This window comes from Martes martes, assembly GCF_963455335.1.
Source record: "Martes martes genome assembly, chromosome: 6".
In the NCBI taxonomy this organism is placed as follows: Eukaryota; Metazoa; Chordata; class Mammalia; order Carnivora; family Mustelidae; genus Martes; species Martes martes.
This window is the reverse complement of record NC_137893.1, coordinates 26,796,942-26,813,156: the sequence shown is the minus strand read 5'-3', so window position 1 is coordinate 26,813,156 and position 16,215 is coordinate 26,796,942. Positions and strand designations below refer to the sequence as shown.

General features: G+C 37.8%; 1 protein-coding gene across 2 annotated transcripts in view; it reads right to left on the bottom strand.

Moving 5' to 3' along the window:
• Positions 1-14,240, bottom strand: part of HACE1 (HECT domain and ankyrin repeat containing E3 ubiquitin protein ligase 1) — a 117,301-nt gene extending 103,061 nt beyond the window's left edge. Inside the window, exons 1-5 of one of the 2 annotated variants that reach the window (XM_080806231.1) lie at positions 13,956-14,240; positions 7,957-8,011; positions 6,624-6,713; positions 5,758-5,862; positions 574-649 (exon numbers count right to left, since the gene is read on the bottom strand). In XM_080806231.1, the coding sequence (XP_080662357.1) occupies positions 574-649; positions 5,758-5,862; positions 6,624-6,713; positions 7,957-8,011; positions 13,956-14,031 (402 nt within the window). In that variant the 5' untranslated portion in view covers positions 14,032-14,240. The remainder of the gene's footprint in view (positions 1-573; positions 650-5,757; positions 5,863-6,623; positions 6,714-7,956; positions 8,012-13,955) is intronic. The other variant, XM_080806230.1, reaches the window with a different exon arrangement.
• Positions 14,241-16,215: the final 1,975 nt, after the last annotated feature.

The following is a 16,215-nucleotide window of genomic DNA, read 5'->3' as shown; positions in this document are numbered from 1 at the left end:
CTCCAAATAACATCGATATGGATCAAAAATATATTAACTTATTTTTGAAAAGAAAGTGACATAGCAAAATGGATAAAAATACTAGTTTAGGTAAGATATAACAAGTCTGAAGGATATAGACCAAAATATTAACAGTGATTATCTCTGAGTGCAGAGGATACAGTGAGTGATCATTCCATTGCCTTTTTTCCTTTCCGCCTAACCATTCAATTTTTCTGAAATGTACATATTAAAATCATCTTAAAGGACATAATAAAAAATAGCTCTCCTATAATGAACTCATAACACAGCAGACATGCTCCTAAAACATCCCCTGAAAGTCAATGACAAAAGCTAGAGGAATAAGCCTTCAAAATAAATGAAAGGTCACAAACAAAAAGCAGAAAGGAAAAACATAAGTGAACCCATAACTTCTCTTAATAAATACAGTACAGAACTAGATCTTTCTGCATTTTCTTAACTACACAAAGAAGTAACCTGCAGAAACACTTGCACTGCACTTTGCATTACTATCACCTTCAATATGATTATCAAAAAGTATTTTAAAACTCACATAAAATTCTTAGCACTTACTGCTGTAAGGCCTTCATTATTACAAATGTTGACATCAGCACTGTATTCTAATAATTTACTCATGCATTTCTTCTGCCTGAAGAGAAAAAAGAGACACAAATAACTGTTATGAGAAAAATAGGCAAATGACAATTACTTTACTGAAATATTGACTACACTCAACATTAGCTGATGGCAAGTATCAATCTATAGTTTCTAAACGAACGTTATAACATTTGAAATAAATCAAAAAAATTGTGACATATAAAAATATGTAACAGTGTATATATAACAGCATATTATGTACCATGTAACATATACAGTATTAACATGGATACACATATATAGTACTATATATGCAATATACAGAATAAATAGTATATAGAGTATATATGTGTACATGTTACCATTTACTCAATCAGATCCTAAATTTCTTCATGCCATAAATTGTATATTTCTTTAATAAACTCAGTATTAAGCATAGTTAGGTACTCTCAATGAAACTCAACAAAACTTTATTGACTGATTATTAATTATTCAATCTTCTAACTTATAGCTAAAATTTTTATTAACTGAAAAAAATCTTTTTAAAAGGAAACAAATTACTTTTCTAGCTTTGGTTTTTGTACCTGAAATGAAATTAAATACTTAAAATCAGCATTATAATCAAAGAAGAGAAAAAGTTATGAGTAAACTTGTAAATTCAACATTTACAAAGCTCATCTAATACACTGTTCTGAAAACCAGAGGAAATAAATCTTCGATAATCCTGAGACAACAGAACAGATAGCCCTATTAAAGTGAATACATTGTTTAAAATATGTGTATGTGTGCCTATACCCATATTGCTGGATTTTGAAAATATCTTCAAGAGCCTGTCTTAGACCACTGGTCTATTACCAAAATAAACACTTAGGTGGAATGGGCCAGGAAAATAGTCCTAAGGAGGTGTTTAGGGAATGGCTGAAGAAAAGCAGAAACTGGGGCACCTGGGTGGCTCAGTGGGTTAAGCCTCTGCCTTCATCTCAGGTCATGGTCTCAGGGTCCTGGGATAGAGCCCCACATCGGGCTCTCTGCTCAGTGGGGTGCCTGCTTCCCCCGCCCCGCCCCCGCCCTCTATGCCTGCCTCTCTGCCTACTTGTAATCTCTCTGTCATAAATAAATAAAATCTTAAACAAAAAAGAAAAGCAGAAATCCATAATGCTCCCCAAACCAAAAATGAATTGTAAAAGACAGCAATATTAGAGAAATATATCCTTTTTTTCTCATTTAAAAATCATTATTAATACTTTACAGAATCTCAGTAGGTCAAAACAATCCACTAAATGAGCACTTATTTTGCCAGGAATTAGAGCTAAAATATTAATTAACATACAGGCTGTGCCCTTTACAAAGGTCAAAACTTCGCCCAAAAAATTAAGAAAAAAATCATGTTTCAAATGTGACCAACAAGCAACCTAAGAACACACAACAATTTTGAAGTCTTTTTTTTTTTTTTAAACAATCTCATATAATCATGAACAACCCTGGATCCTCCTGTACAGGAAGTAACTATTTTCCTGCTCAGATATTGCAACAATTATGGGAAGCTTATGGTAACCTAAATGACACAAGGGCAAATCATCCTAGTGCTGCTCTGTGGTAGCTTAATGGGTCTTCTACTGGAAAGGAGGGCAATTCAGTACCAACATACCCAGCACTAACGGTTAATGAGAGGAATAATAGAGCGGGCCAGAAGAATTATAATACTCATAACAATAACTATGGGAACAAAACAAAAAACAAACTCCCAAAAACTGATGGAGACAAGGAAAAGGGGAAGAAGTCCCCCTGACTTCTGCTTCAGTCTAGACAAATATGAACTCATAAAGATATTATAATAAAAAGCTATTTCTTTCTTTCTTTTTTTTTTTGTCAGAGAGAGAGAGCATGCGCACAAGCAGAGACAGCAGCAGGCAGAGCCACTCAGGTGTCCCTAAAAAGCTATTTCTGAAAACATCAGAAATAACATGCACTCAAACCACTCAGCAAACAATTATGGAGCAACTTTAAGTTGAACAAGCCACTAAGTAACAAAAACTAGTATCAAATATCAAAACTAATCTTTTTTTTTTTTAAGATTTTATTTATTTATTTGGTAGAGATTACAAGTAGGCAGAGAGGCAGGCAGAGAGAGAGGAGGAAGCAGGCTTCCCGCTGAGCAGAGAGCCCCGATGCGGGGCTTGATCCCAGGGTCCTGGGCTGAAGGCAGAGGTTTAACCCACTGACCCACCCAGGCACCCCCAAAACTAATCTTTATAGAAACAGAAAGGGTATCCAAATTAGATGTTATGGTAGGGTTATAAACTATTCTTACTCCTTCTCTCTTCACTGACTTGCCATGTGAATCAAGTGGGTTCTGTCATATTTCTTCACCTTTAAATGCAACAGTCTCCAACTTAAATGTTCTCACACCCCAACCAAAAAAGATAAACATGTAAGGTGATAGTGATGGATGTGTTTACTAACTAAATGAAAGGAATTCTTTCACAGTGTATATGTCTATCAAATCATAATGATGTACACTTTAAAAATCTTACAATTTTGTTGGTTATACCTTCAACAAAGCTAGGAGAAAAAAAAAGAGTAATGATCTCCTAAATGACTTAAGTCTCTGACTACAACGGCAATAGACATTTTAACCCCACTGTGCGCCAATCTCTCCTTTCACTTACAGTTGTTGATCTAGAGTACTGAGATATTTTTCTATGTGTAATTTTTTGAAAGAGCTTTGTCACTATCCGATAATGTATCTAACCTGAGAACAATTCAGCAAGGAGTGAATTCAGCAAGATGTATGAACTTAGGTGTGACACACTACAAATATAACCAGTGTTACTAATTATTATAAAAATGGTTGGTAATCAGCACATTTTTACCTTGTTACCTATCGCAACACTGGACAACTGGTTCACATGCTAAATCAAGAACTGGATCAGACCAAACAGGGTCAAAGGAGTATGCCTTTCCACTGTCCAACCTAGATATCACTATAATTCTTACATTTTTGGTTCCACTTTAATCCCTGTATACAAAAATTTGGCCTCAGAATGATGTAGTACATAATTTTAGCCCCGTATCTCAGGCATCTACCACATCTACCTGGAATCCCAGGTCAAAACAGGAAACAAAATAATTTTAAGAGTAATCAAAAAAAGAGGCACGGCTGGGTGGCTCATTCAGTTAAGCATCTGCCTTCAGGTCAGTCATGATCCTGGGGTCCCGGGATTGAGCCCCATCAGGCTCCCTGCTCAGCAGAGAGTCTGCTTCTCCCTTGCCCTCAGCCCCTCTCTCCCTGCCACTCATGCTCGCGCTCTCTCTCTCAAACAAATAAACAAATAAATAAAATCTTAAAAAAAAAAAGAACAAAAAGGGGACACGTAGGAATATACCTTTTATTCTTTTGGGGGGTGAGGAGGAAAGACAGGGGTAGGGGCAAAGGGAGATGGAGAGAGCGAATCTTAAGCAGGTTCCATGTCCAGCACAGAGCCCAACACAGAACCGAATCTCATGACCCTGAGACCATGACCTGAGCTGAGATCAAGAGTTGGAAGCTTAACCAACTGAGCCACTCCAGTGCCCCAAGAATATACTTTTATACAGAAGTTTTATATCATTTGGAGCATGCTTATAAACATAAGTTCTTCAAGCCCTGAGTCAAAAACTACTTTTTTTCATTTTAAACATAATTCCAGCCATTTGGTATGGTTTCTCAGTTCAACAGAATTTTTTTTAAAGATTTACTTATTTTAGAGACAGTGTGCATGCACATACACATTCCTGCACAAGAGCAGGGGTCGGGGTGGGGGGAGGGCTATTGGAGGTGGGGGGAGACAGAGAGATAATCTCAAGCAGGCTCCCTGATGTGTGTGGAGCCCAATGTGAGGCTCAATTGCAGGACTCTGAGATCATGATCTGAGCCGAAATCAAGAGTCAGATGCTTAACTGTCTGAGCCTGGGTACCCAGGCACCCCTCAGTCCAACAACTTTTAAGACATAAAAAATAGTGGTAAGCAGAGGCAGACATAGATATATGACATCTGAAATTCTCCACAGAAAAGGGAGAAAGAAAGCCATAAAAAGTATAGTAGGGTTTAAAATAGCACACAATGGGGGCACCTGGGAGGCTCAGCTGGTTAAGTGTCTGATTCTTGGTTTTGACTCAGGTCATGATCTCAGGGTCCTGAGATGGAGCTCCATGTTGTAGGCCCCATGATCAAGAGGGAGTCTGCTTGATATTCTCTCTCTCTGCCCCTGCCCCCACTCTACCTCTCAAGCACCTCTCTTTCTCTCTCTCTCTCAAATAAATCTTTAAAAGAATAAAACAGCACACAATAACATAAACATGTTCATAATGAAGACCAGAGTTATTAGGAAAAGGTAAAAATAAATTTATATTTTGGAAATACTATTTTTATAAGGGGAAAAATTATTTAATAAAAAATTTCAAAAGGAAGGATAGTAAAGACATTATTCATATAGAAAGGAAAAGTAAGTTTTGGCACTGAAAGGAGTAAGCTACCCTAATTTAGAAAGCTTACTACGGTATAGCCCATTCTCAAAAAGATATAAATAAGCTGGGAATATTTACTCTGTCTTTAATTCCATTAATAAAATTAACTGAACAAGCGATTTGGACAATAAGGTATGGAAGTAGATGTGGAAAAGAATCAGCAGGAAAAAGGACACCAAAACAAAGAGGTGACAATGATGCTTTTTAAAAAATAAAGTATCAGGGGCGCCTGGGTGGCTCAGTGGGTTAAGCCTCCGCCTTTGGCTAAGGTCATGATCTCAGGGTCCTGGGATCAAGTCCCACATTGGGCTCTCTGTGCGGAGAGCCCGCTTCCTCCTCTTTCTCTGCCTGCCTCTCTGCCTACTTGTGACCTCTCTCTGTCAAATAAATAAATAATCTTTAAAAAAAAAAAAACAAAATAAAATTATAATACAAATAAAAATAAACTTCAAGTATATTTTCAAGAAAAAAATATTAGTAAACAATTTAATAAATTGTTAAATATGACAGTTATTTAAATACTGAATATAATGACCCACGATCCTCTTCCCAAGGCAAATATTGGTCAAAAAAAATCATCAAAGAGTGCCTTGAATACTGTCAGTCCTAACAGATAGTAAAGCTTAAGCTACTCAAGGAGACAAAATATTTACCCATTTCTAGCTGCCAAATGAAGGGGTGTACAGCCTGAAATATCTTGATAGTTAGGATTTGCTCCTTTCTTTAATAGCAGGACCAAGCATTCCACCGATCCACAACTAAAACAATATTAAAAACAGTTCAGATACATTCAACAGTCACAGCTGACATACCTCAATTAAAAAAACAAAAAGCCCTATTAAACACATAATTTTTGAGGTCCATTATTAACGTACAATTTGATTTAACTTCTGTCACAAATAGTAAATATCCACTACTTTCAAGAAAGTACATTCTACTATGAAAGCTATGAAGTATTTGAGATGCTCAAATAAAGCAAAATAAAGTATTAATAAATAAAAGAAACCACATAGTACTCAATGCTTTGACCTTCCAGAAGCCAAATTTATTATGAAAAACTAATTTTAACATATCTACCTAAGTACTGAAAGGACGTTAGATATCAACTAACTGATAATTGATTGATTACTACTTGAAGATTATGGATAAAAATCATTTGCACCCCTCAGTAAAAAATATAAAGCCAATGGCTTCATGTGCAGTTAACAAATAAAATTTCATACTGGTAGGATGAGAGAAAAATTTCAGTGAATATACCCTCTCAAGTATATCCAGGAAAGACAACCTACTGATCTGATCTAGAACAAGCTAAGACAGTATATGGGAGACTTGAGTCTGATCTCAAGGTTAACATATCTAGAAAAAGAATGCAAACACAGCACACTATGCTTTCAACACAATAAGAAACCATTCAGCAGTCTGTTCTCCTCTCTTCCCATAACTACTGTGAGACAACACTGATCCAAAGCTTACTGAACACTGTGCTAGACCAGACTTTAATCCAAAATATCCTTCTTACTTTGCTGCAATGTGAAGCAAGCTTCTTTTCACACGTCCGAATGCATAATTGACGTCAAACTTTGAATTTGATAGTAGCTCAGAAACAGACCTAAGCCAAAAGAAAATAAAGGAGTCAATGCTGAAAATAAAAGTGTTTAAAAACATAGTAATGCAAGTTAATAGTCCTTTAGTTACTCTAACCAATTATCCAAAAAGTTCTGTCCCACATCAACCAAAATAGAAAGCACTATCCTCTAAGCATAGCATGGTAGCCAGCAGTTTCATCCAAAAAAACAACTGCACTGGGGCACCTGGGTGGCTCAGGTCATGATCCCAGGATCCTGGGATGGAGCCTCACACTGGGAAAAAAAAATCCCTGCTCAGTGGGGGGGTCTACTTCTCCCTCTCCCTCAGCCTCTCCCCCAGCTTGTGCTCTCTTAAATAAACAAAATCTTAAAAAAAAAAAAAAAAAAAAAAAAAGCAACTGCACTGACCTAAAAACTAGTGTTGAAGGTTTCCTCATCTGCTCATCTAAAAAAGGTATAGCCTATCTATATTAATTTTGGCCAAATAAGAAAATCAGATTTAAGCATGTTTTAGTTGTAGCACACAAGAAGTTTAAAGCAAAAAATTATTTATATTTTAAATTTGTTTCAAAATAGTTTCCTTGTCACCTTATTACAACAACTACCGAATGGCTAACCACAGCAGAGCTGCCTGTTACAAATATAAACATCTTATCACCCCGGCAGATAACTAGATCTCATATGCCTTCTGTAAAAAGTGTCCACAACACATCAATAAAAAGAACATCAAAGTAGAACATTAGAAAGTTAAGTTGTCCATCAACCCTAACCTTTTGCAATAAAGATCAGTAGTGATCTCTAACTGAAACCATCACAATGTTTTTCTAATTGTCAGTGACCAGCCAAATAACTGACTTAATATCTGATAATTCATTCAGAACATCTCTTACCATACAATTTTACAGCGGCGATGGACCTTGGAAAATCTTGGTTTTTATTTCACAGACAATAACCTGTAACAGAGGTTAAGTAACACTTCCCAAGACAACATCTATGTCCAAACTGTGTGTGCATGCATGTATGTGTACACAACACAGGTGAATTTATATTTTTTAAGTTTTTTTTTGGGGGGGGGGGTGTTTGTTTGTTTCTTTTTTAAAGTAGGCTTCACGTGCAGTGTGGAGTCCAATACAGGTCTTGAACTCAGGATCCTGAGATCAAGTTCTGAGCTGAGATCAACAGTCAGATGCTTAATCAACTGAGCCACCCAGGCACCCTTCTTTTGCATATTTATACAAAAAGAATAAATTTGAAATAGGCACTCACCTGTGCTGATCAGCCATAACCATTGGCATTAATGTATAAACAGCAGTTTCATTATCTGAGTAAAAAACAAAACAAAACAAAAACTAAACAAAAAACAGAGAAAGAATTAATTTTTGTCCTATTTTTTTCCAAAGGGTGATCCTTAAAACTGCCTCAGAGTTTTCCTAATTCCATACAAAAAGTGAGAAGATGGGAAAGAAGATTAAAGATAGTGTAGAATACCAGAGGCATTTCAAAATTTGCAACAATGCAAAATTTCTTATCTTAATGTTACGCCCCTTTATATCACCACCGAAGTGCTTAGCTTCTGGATTTGATGGGGAAAATAAGACCTAGTATTTTCTGTAGCTTTAACAACAGAAATTTCTTTTACTTCCAGAAAAGTGTTTACCAACTTCATGTTTTATCAAACTTACATGTAGCTTGGGGGAATTTTAAGCATATATGGGTATTATAGATACATGGGCATTATAGATATACATGCTAAAATAATTTTTAAACATTATATATACATAGTACTTGCTTTTTGCCAATATTATAACAAAGGAAATTATTTTAGAAGCTTTTACAAAACAGCATTAAAATCTTACTTTTCCCTGTTTCTTTACACTATTCACATTTTCACTTATATCTTTTACAGAATAAGTTCACAGAGATAAGATCCAAAAGAAAAGGTTAAAAGTCAACAATATCTATGATATTAGACTATACTTATGTAAATTTCAGCCTTGTTTGGATTTATTTTTATATATTACCAATGGTCATCTCAATTCAATGCATTTTAGAGGCTTATGGTTTTTTCTAAGTTATTTACAGAGAAGTAATTCTGACAACTCTTAAAACATTAATGCCAATGCTAAAATTAAAAAGTTAAACTTTCAGGAGGAAAAGGGTTTTTTGCAAAGTATCAAAGCATCTCCCCAAAATACTGACTAATTACGAAGGAAAATTTACATTGGAGAGCCCAGCAGATACCACCTTGATCAACTGATAAAGGGTAATATCACCAGATATAATACATATTGACATCATGTAGTATCATGTAGCCTCTGATATGATGATCCACTAAAAACAGCACAGCATAAATAAAGATCAGACAAGCCCAAATTAAGGGGAATTCCACAAAATACCCAAGCAGTCCTCTTAAAAAGTCTCAAGGCCATTAAATACAAGAGAAGCTTGAAGGCTATTACAGTTTGGGGAGGCTAAGGAAACATGGACAACTTAATGCAATGTAGTATCTTTGGATGCTAAATGAGAAAAAGGACATTGATATTGATAAAACTCACGAAATTCTAATAAAGTCTGTAATGCCATTAATCGTATAATACGATGTTAATTCCTTAATTCCAATGTTAATTCCTTAGTTTTGATAAGTATACTATGGTTTTAACAAGATGTGAACGTTACGGGAAATTGGGAGAAGGGGAACCTGTACGATTTATGCAACTTTCTGTAAGTCTTAAATTACTTAAAAATAAAAAGTTTTAACAAAAGAAGAAAAAGTGGAATTGTTATCATTGAAAGAGCTTAAGAGATGATCAACCAAATATAATACATGGACTCTGGGTACTGATCCAAAAAACCAACTGTAAGAGGATGTTTCTAAGAGAAAAAAACTTAATAGGGACTTGATGATAAGAAAAATTATTGTCATTTGTGTTGGCTCTACCAACAGTATTGTGATTATGTTTAAATAAAGCTGTTTACATATTTAGAAATATATACTGAAGAAATGTATACCGCAGAGAAGGAAAAAAATTATCACCATTTCTTCACATCTTTGTTCATTATTTCACTATTTGTAAGTATATCCATGAAAAGCAATTTGGTCCTAGTCAGGACTACTCACAAGTTCAGCAAGAAAATGCAACAATTCTTTCACTACAAACAAATAATAATACCAAAAATCCTAGTCCTAACAGCCCACATGTTTTAAACCATTATCTTAAAGGCACTGTTCTAAACACTTTACATACATCATCTCTTTTATCCTCACAACCACTTTATGAAGTAGGTACTATTATCCCCATTTTACAAACAAAAAAACTGAGCACCAAATTAGGTAATAAGCTGTGTGATGATGACATTAGGTTATTAAGCTTGAATTCAAACCTGTCTGATTGCAGAGGCCACACAATAAAAATCTTACAGTACACCCAGTATACTACATATAGTAACCAAAAGGTCTACAATACAATACTTAGTTGTTTACGTGCAATACATTCTAATTTGTTTTATTCTCTTCTATTTCATTTTTTAAAATGCTGACTGCAATGAATTGTTCTCATTAACTACTAGTGAGTCACCACCAACAGCTGAAAAATACTGCATTAGCCTCCCTGGGCGTGGCAACATTCTTTATCTCTCATATGATACACGCCCCAATAAACATCTGAACTTCCAAACCATGACAATTGCATTAAGTCTCTCCATAATAAGCACAGTCATAAACAGGAAGTACCCTCATGTTTAAACTCATAAATCAAGTTCATACCTAATTTTAAGTAAGCAGAAGCTTCATAAGGTTCACCCGGGTTTTATTTAATAGGGTGTTTGTCTAGACAAAATTTATATATAGATCTCACTTTTTAATTCACATATAATCTTATAAAAATATAGCTCACATACACTAAATGGTATGAGGAAATAAATATAACCACAACTATGATGCTAGAAGGAGCCTACCCAGGAAATAGTATACTATGTAAGAACAATAAAATTTGTTCTCACGTGCTTCCTTCTCCACACTCAGGAAGACACCTTAAGAACTAGGTATATAATTAAAGTTTTCAGACTAATTAAAAAAAAAAAAGTTTAATCTCTCACTTTTTCAGATATGTTGGCCATTTTGATTAGCTGATAAAGTTCCAGAACTCCACAACTAAAAGGAAAACCTTAAAGAACAGGGAGCTCAGATTCATTATACACTACTTCTCTTTAAACTATCAAATGGGAGTAATTTTTTTTTTTTTTTAAGATTTCATTTATTTATTTGACAGAGAGACAGACAGCGAGAGAGAGAGCACAAGAAGGGGGAGGAGGAGAGGGAGAAGTAGGCTCCCCGCTGAGCAGGGAACCAGATGCGGGGCTCCATCCCAGGACCCCAGGACCATAACCTGAGCCAAAGGCAGACGCTTAAAGACTGAGCCACCCAGGCACCCCAAATGGGAGTAATTTTTTAAATATTGATTATCACCCTAATCATCATTCAAATATATGCTAATATGGGCTCATGTTCCATTATCTTATGAAACAAACTATATTTACTGTAAATTCAGTAAAGATTATTTTTTCCCCAGAATCAAACACTATATACCAATTTTTTAAAGTCCACTGAGAATTTATATCCCTAGAGTAATAGCTTATTCTTCATTTCCCCTCTCACAAGAATATTCTTATGTTAGCCCTGTCCAGGATGACTCAACAACCTGCACTCCATTATTTAGTGATATTACTTAGAGGTAATACTCAGGTTTTCATCATCCCAAAGAAACAATAAAAGTACTCTACCAGAATCCAGTTCCGTAAATCAAATCTGCAGTTTAATCCTATGCAACAAAGTTAATTTCAGAATAAAAGCTGATTAAAAACTTTCTAATCTTAATAATGTGTTTCAATTAGGTGCTTATTAATCATTGAATTCTAACACGGCAAAATAAGTATCTGAATATTTTCCAAATTCAGAGCGATCTCATAACTTCTGTCCAGTCTTTACAATGCGAACACAACAATCTGGATTTTTATAACTAGATTTTTATAACACATATACATACGTACTTGAAAGAGCCAGTCTCAGAGAATTCAAAAAGAAAAATCCATCAGAACTTAGGGACGAAGACAAATTAAAGGAACAAGATGAGCACCATTCATCATAATGAAAGAAAAACAAATGAAAGCCAAGATTTCACTTTTGCCTAGCAAAATGGGAAAATGTTTCATTTTTACTACTATTCTAGTTTCCAGGGGCTCTCAAGACTGTTGTGGAACATTCTAAAAAGTAAGCTGAGAGGCTGATACTCAGAGCTTTAAAAACGTTGATTTAATTAGATCTATAAATCTTCTTCTACTTATTAATCATAAGGAAAGACTTAAAGGAAGACTAAGACTTAAAAACTACAAAGCTACTCCTCATAAACGCTATTATCAAAACAAAAATTAAATTCAGTATTTGTTACATGTATCCTATGAAAAGCTGCAAGGTCATTAGGCATATTTAAAGATATTTTAAAAAGTGATGTTTTCTAAAAGCAAAATAAAAGACTATATACAGTATGATCTTAATTTGGTAGAGAACGACAAAAAATAATAGAAGGAAATAAAGAAAATACTGTTAATTACTGAATGGCAGAATAACAAATTTTTGAATTTTTCTTTCTTGAAATGTTCTACAACGAAAATATATTACTTAATTTTAAGACCAGGAAACATTATCAAAGTCTTCTAAATCGTATTTGTGTAAAAAATAGTGGGATATAAACTAAGCAACAGAATTGCCAAGTCAGTGAAACTATGCATGCTGTGTTCTTCACTAACCTATACCAATAATTTGTGGGAAATGAATGAGGACAGCACTCAAGAAATGATTTCAGGGGCACCTGGGTGGCTCATTGGGTTAAAGCCTCTGCCTTCTGCTCAGGTCATGATCCCAGAGTCCTGAGATTGAGCCCCGCATCGGGCTCTCTGGTCAGCAGGGAGCCTGCTTCCTCCTCTCTCTCTCTGCCTGCCTCTCTGCCTACTTGTGATCTCTCTCTGTGACAAATAAATAAATAAAATCTTAAAAAAAAAAAAAAAGAAATGATTTCAAAGGTAAAAGTTGGAAAGAAAACATGGAAAGTAGGAGTTCAAGCTGGAAGTCTAGTTACTAAAATTATAATTATTTTCAGTCAACTACTTCATACTAGCAAAGTACCAAGCAGAAAATTATTTTTCAGAAAGTCAAACAAATCAACTCCATTCTTAATCTTAAATAGAGCCTAGGGGGAAATTTTTTTCATGAAGATTATCCCCAAAGTTCCCAGTCCCACATTTATTATTACATGACTCCCTCCCAATGTCTCCTATAACCTACAAATCACCTCTCCAGCAGCAATTCAAAGAAAGTTTTGAAAAATGAAAGATACACTAATACATTAAAAAAAAAAGAAAGAAAGAAAGAAAGAAACACCAGCCCCTACCTCCTAACCCGTCTCTCACTGGGCCATAGAGGCAGCACTGCCATCTCCCACTGCCACTGAAACGTAGGAATTCGTGAGGCTGCAAACAAAACAGCTTCATTCCTCACCTTCCTTATTGCTAGTGCTTTCTTTACCTATACCAAAGAAACCCTGGCACGATGAACTAAAATTCCTGAACTACAAGGATCGTGCCTTATTCCTCTTTGTAAAAGGTCCCAACACACACTTAACATCTGATGAATAAATGAAGAATTTAGACAGGCAGGCATAGTTTCAAAGTGTATATACACACACGCACAGTACTTTAAGAGTACATATTTGATATTTAACACGCTTTTGTCTGCCAAAATATCAAAATACAGTACTCTCCATTTCCGAAAAGAAAAGAAAGGCTACTTAATTCCCGCTCTGCAGCTTAAAGTAAAAAATACTATTTTGGTGCATCTCTCTACCCCCAGCTAGCAACGACACTAAAATCACCCACAACTGTAATGTTTTCTGAATCCGGGTCTCCGCCATCCAACCGATATTTTTGCCCCTTTGTCAAAACCCCAAATCGACGGTCGGGAGACTTGTCTTGCTTCTTTCAGCACCAGTGCCCATAGAGCCCAGACCCTCCCCCAAACTCCCACCTGCCTGGGTGGGAGCAGCGGTCGAGGGATAGTCGGGGGTTCCAGCCTGGCCCCTCCCAGCTAAGGAAAGTAAATGTGGGCGTTTTCTCCGCTTTGGGTTAGTTTATCCACCCGACCTCGCCTCAGCCCGAGCCCCGCCCCCGCCACCAAACGGCTGCCCCAGACACCCCTAACCCCTCGCCCCGCTCACCGTCGGGTAGCTCGACGGTGCGCGCGCGGCGCAGCGAGCGCGTCAGGCGGTTGAGCTGCTCCATCGCTCTCTCCATCCTCGGCGCGCCCTCCGCGCCCACCCCGCCGCGCCGGCGGCCTCCGCACCCAGCGCCCTACATCCCGCCCCGGTGCCCGTTTGCAGGGCCGCTAGAGGCCGCCTCCTCCACCGGGGGCCCGTGGACTGCCGGACCGACCACTGACGGGACACCCGAGGCTGCCGCTCGCGCCCTTCCTGCCACCGCCGCCGCTTCCCTCCCGGTTTCGCACAGCCTTCTGGGAACAGTAGTTCAGAGCCGGCCGACTCGCACGCCTGAGGCGGAGCCACGCTGGGTGCGCCGGTGACTCCACGCCCTGACTACGCAGACGCCATGGTAGAGAGGTGAGTGCGGGAAGCGAGGCCGACACTGGGCGCACCCCCAAGTTCCTGGAGAGACTTGCTGTGTGGCCCCACGCCCTCTCCGGCCGGCCAAAGTTGTACGGGAGAGCAGCAGCTTCTTTCATTTCTGTCACTCTCCTATATAGCGGATTGGAGTTTTGCACAGTTCTTAAATCCATCCTCCTCCTCATTTTAGTTTTGGTACGTTTGCTTTGCAGATGCATGAATTGCTGAAATAGTATATTTTTATGTGTCAAACTTTAAAAAGAATAATCTCAAATGCAAAACAGAATACACGTTTTCTATCACTGCAGGTAGCTTAATTATTTGTCTCCCCTTTTAGGCGACTTCATGAGGGCAAAACACCACTCTGTCTTGTGTCTTGTACTCCCATACTTACTACCTGACAGAAAGAAGGAACTTTAAGGAAAATCTAGTTGATGACGTTCTGAAAGAAAATTTTGGTTTCTTTGGTACAGTGCTGAAGCGTCAAGGTGATGACAAATCCCAGTGGGGAATCCAGACTTTGATTTTGTGAGTAGCAAAAAAATTTGACAATACGATCAAAGTGTGGAAGAAATGAACTATGAGGAAACCAGCAGGGAAAAATCATATTTGTCAGCTCTGCCCAGAAGCTGAGCGCAAGCCAAGGTAAAAACAGCACTGAAAACTTGAAAGAATCTTGAGCACTGAAACTTGAAAGAATCCAATCCAGGTAAATACAAACCTGGCTACACCACTGACAATGAAAAGTTATGGGAGGAATTTTCTTGGATGCTGAAGTAATAAAGAAGTAAAGAGCTTGGACTTTCTCAACTTCTCCTTCAAAGAAGCAAAGCTGTTCCCCAAAAAAGGCAGCAAAGCTGTTCCTGCAATGAATGGGGCACATGTGTGTTGATGATGTATGTTGGCTGACCAACAGAGTCTCACCTGCCCATCCAGGATATGCAGGGGTAGATGGTAGCAGGCGTGGTGTTCTCTACCAATGCCAGCCTAAATCAGTTTCAAACTGCAACTGTTGGGGGCACCCCGGGTGGCTCAGTTGGTTAAGTGACTGCCTTCAGCTCAGGTCATGATCCTGGAGTCCCAGGATGGAGTCTCACATCGGGCCCCCTTCTCAGCAGGGAGTCTGCTTCTCCCTCTGACCCTCTCCCCTCTCATGCTCTCTCTCTCTCTCTCTCTCTTGCTCTCTCTCAAGTAAATAAATAAAATCTTAAAAACAAACAAACAAAAATAAAACAACAACAAAAAAACCCTGCAACTCTTGATCACTTTTGTCAGCGGTGCAATAGGCTCAAGGCAGACCGCCTAACTAGTTGGTTCAGATGAGACCTAAACCAGTCTAACAGGATTGGGAAGTCAAAGCTTAAAAGGAAACCCAAATGCTACAGCCCAGTCTGGGTCATGCCCAACCCTTTGCAACTTGGTTTCAACTAGAAATGCTTCAGCCTTTCTTAGCCTTCCCATTACCATTTAGGTCAAGACCACTACTGTAAGAAGTTAATAGCTCAGCCCCTGTTATCACTACCACTCCCTAAGCTGTTACTCCATATAAATTATTTCCAGGGGCGCCTGGGTGGCTCAGTGGGTTAAAGCCTCTGCCTTTGGCTCGGGTCATGGTCCCAGGGTTCTGGGATCGAGCCCCGCGTAGGGCTCTCTGCTCCGTGGAGAGCCTGCTTTCTCCTCTCTCTCTGCCTGCCTCTCTGCCTACTTGTGATCTCTGTCTGTCAAATAAATAAATAAAATCTTTAAAAAAAAATTATTTCCAGTGTCCTGTGGGCATCAAGCCTGAAAGTCTGAGTACAGGGGCAGGATTACTCAGTAGTCTCCATAGGGAGCATTGCTCCCCATGCCAGTCACTGCT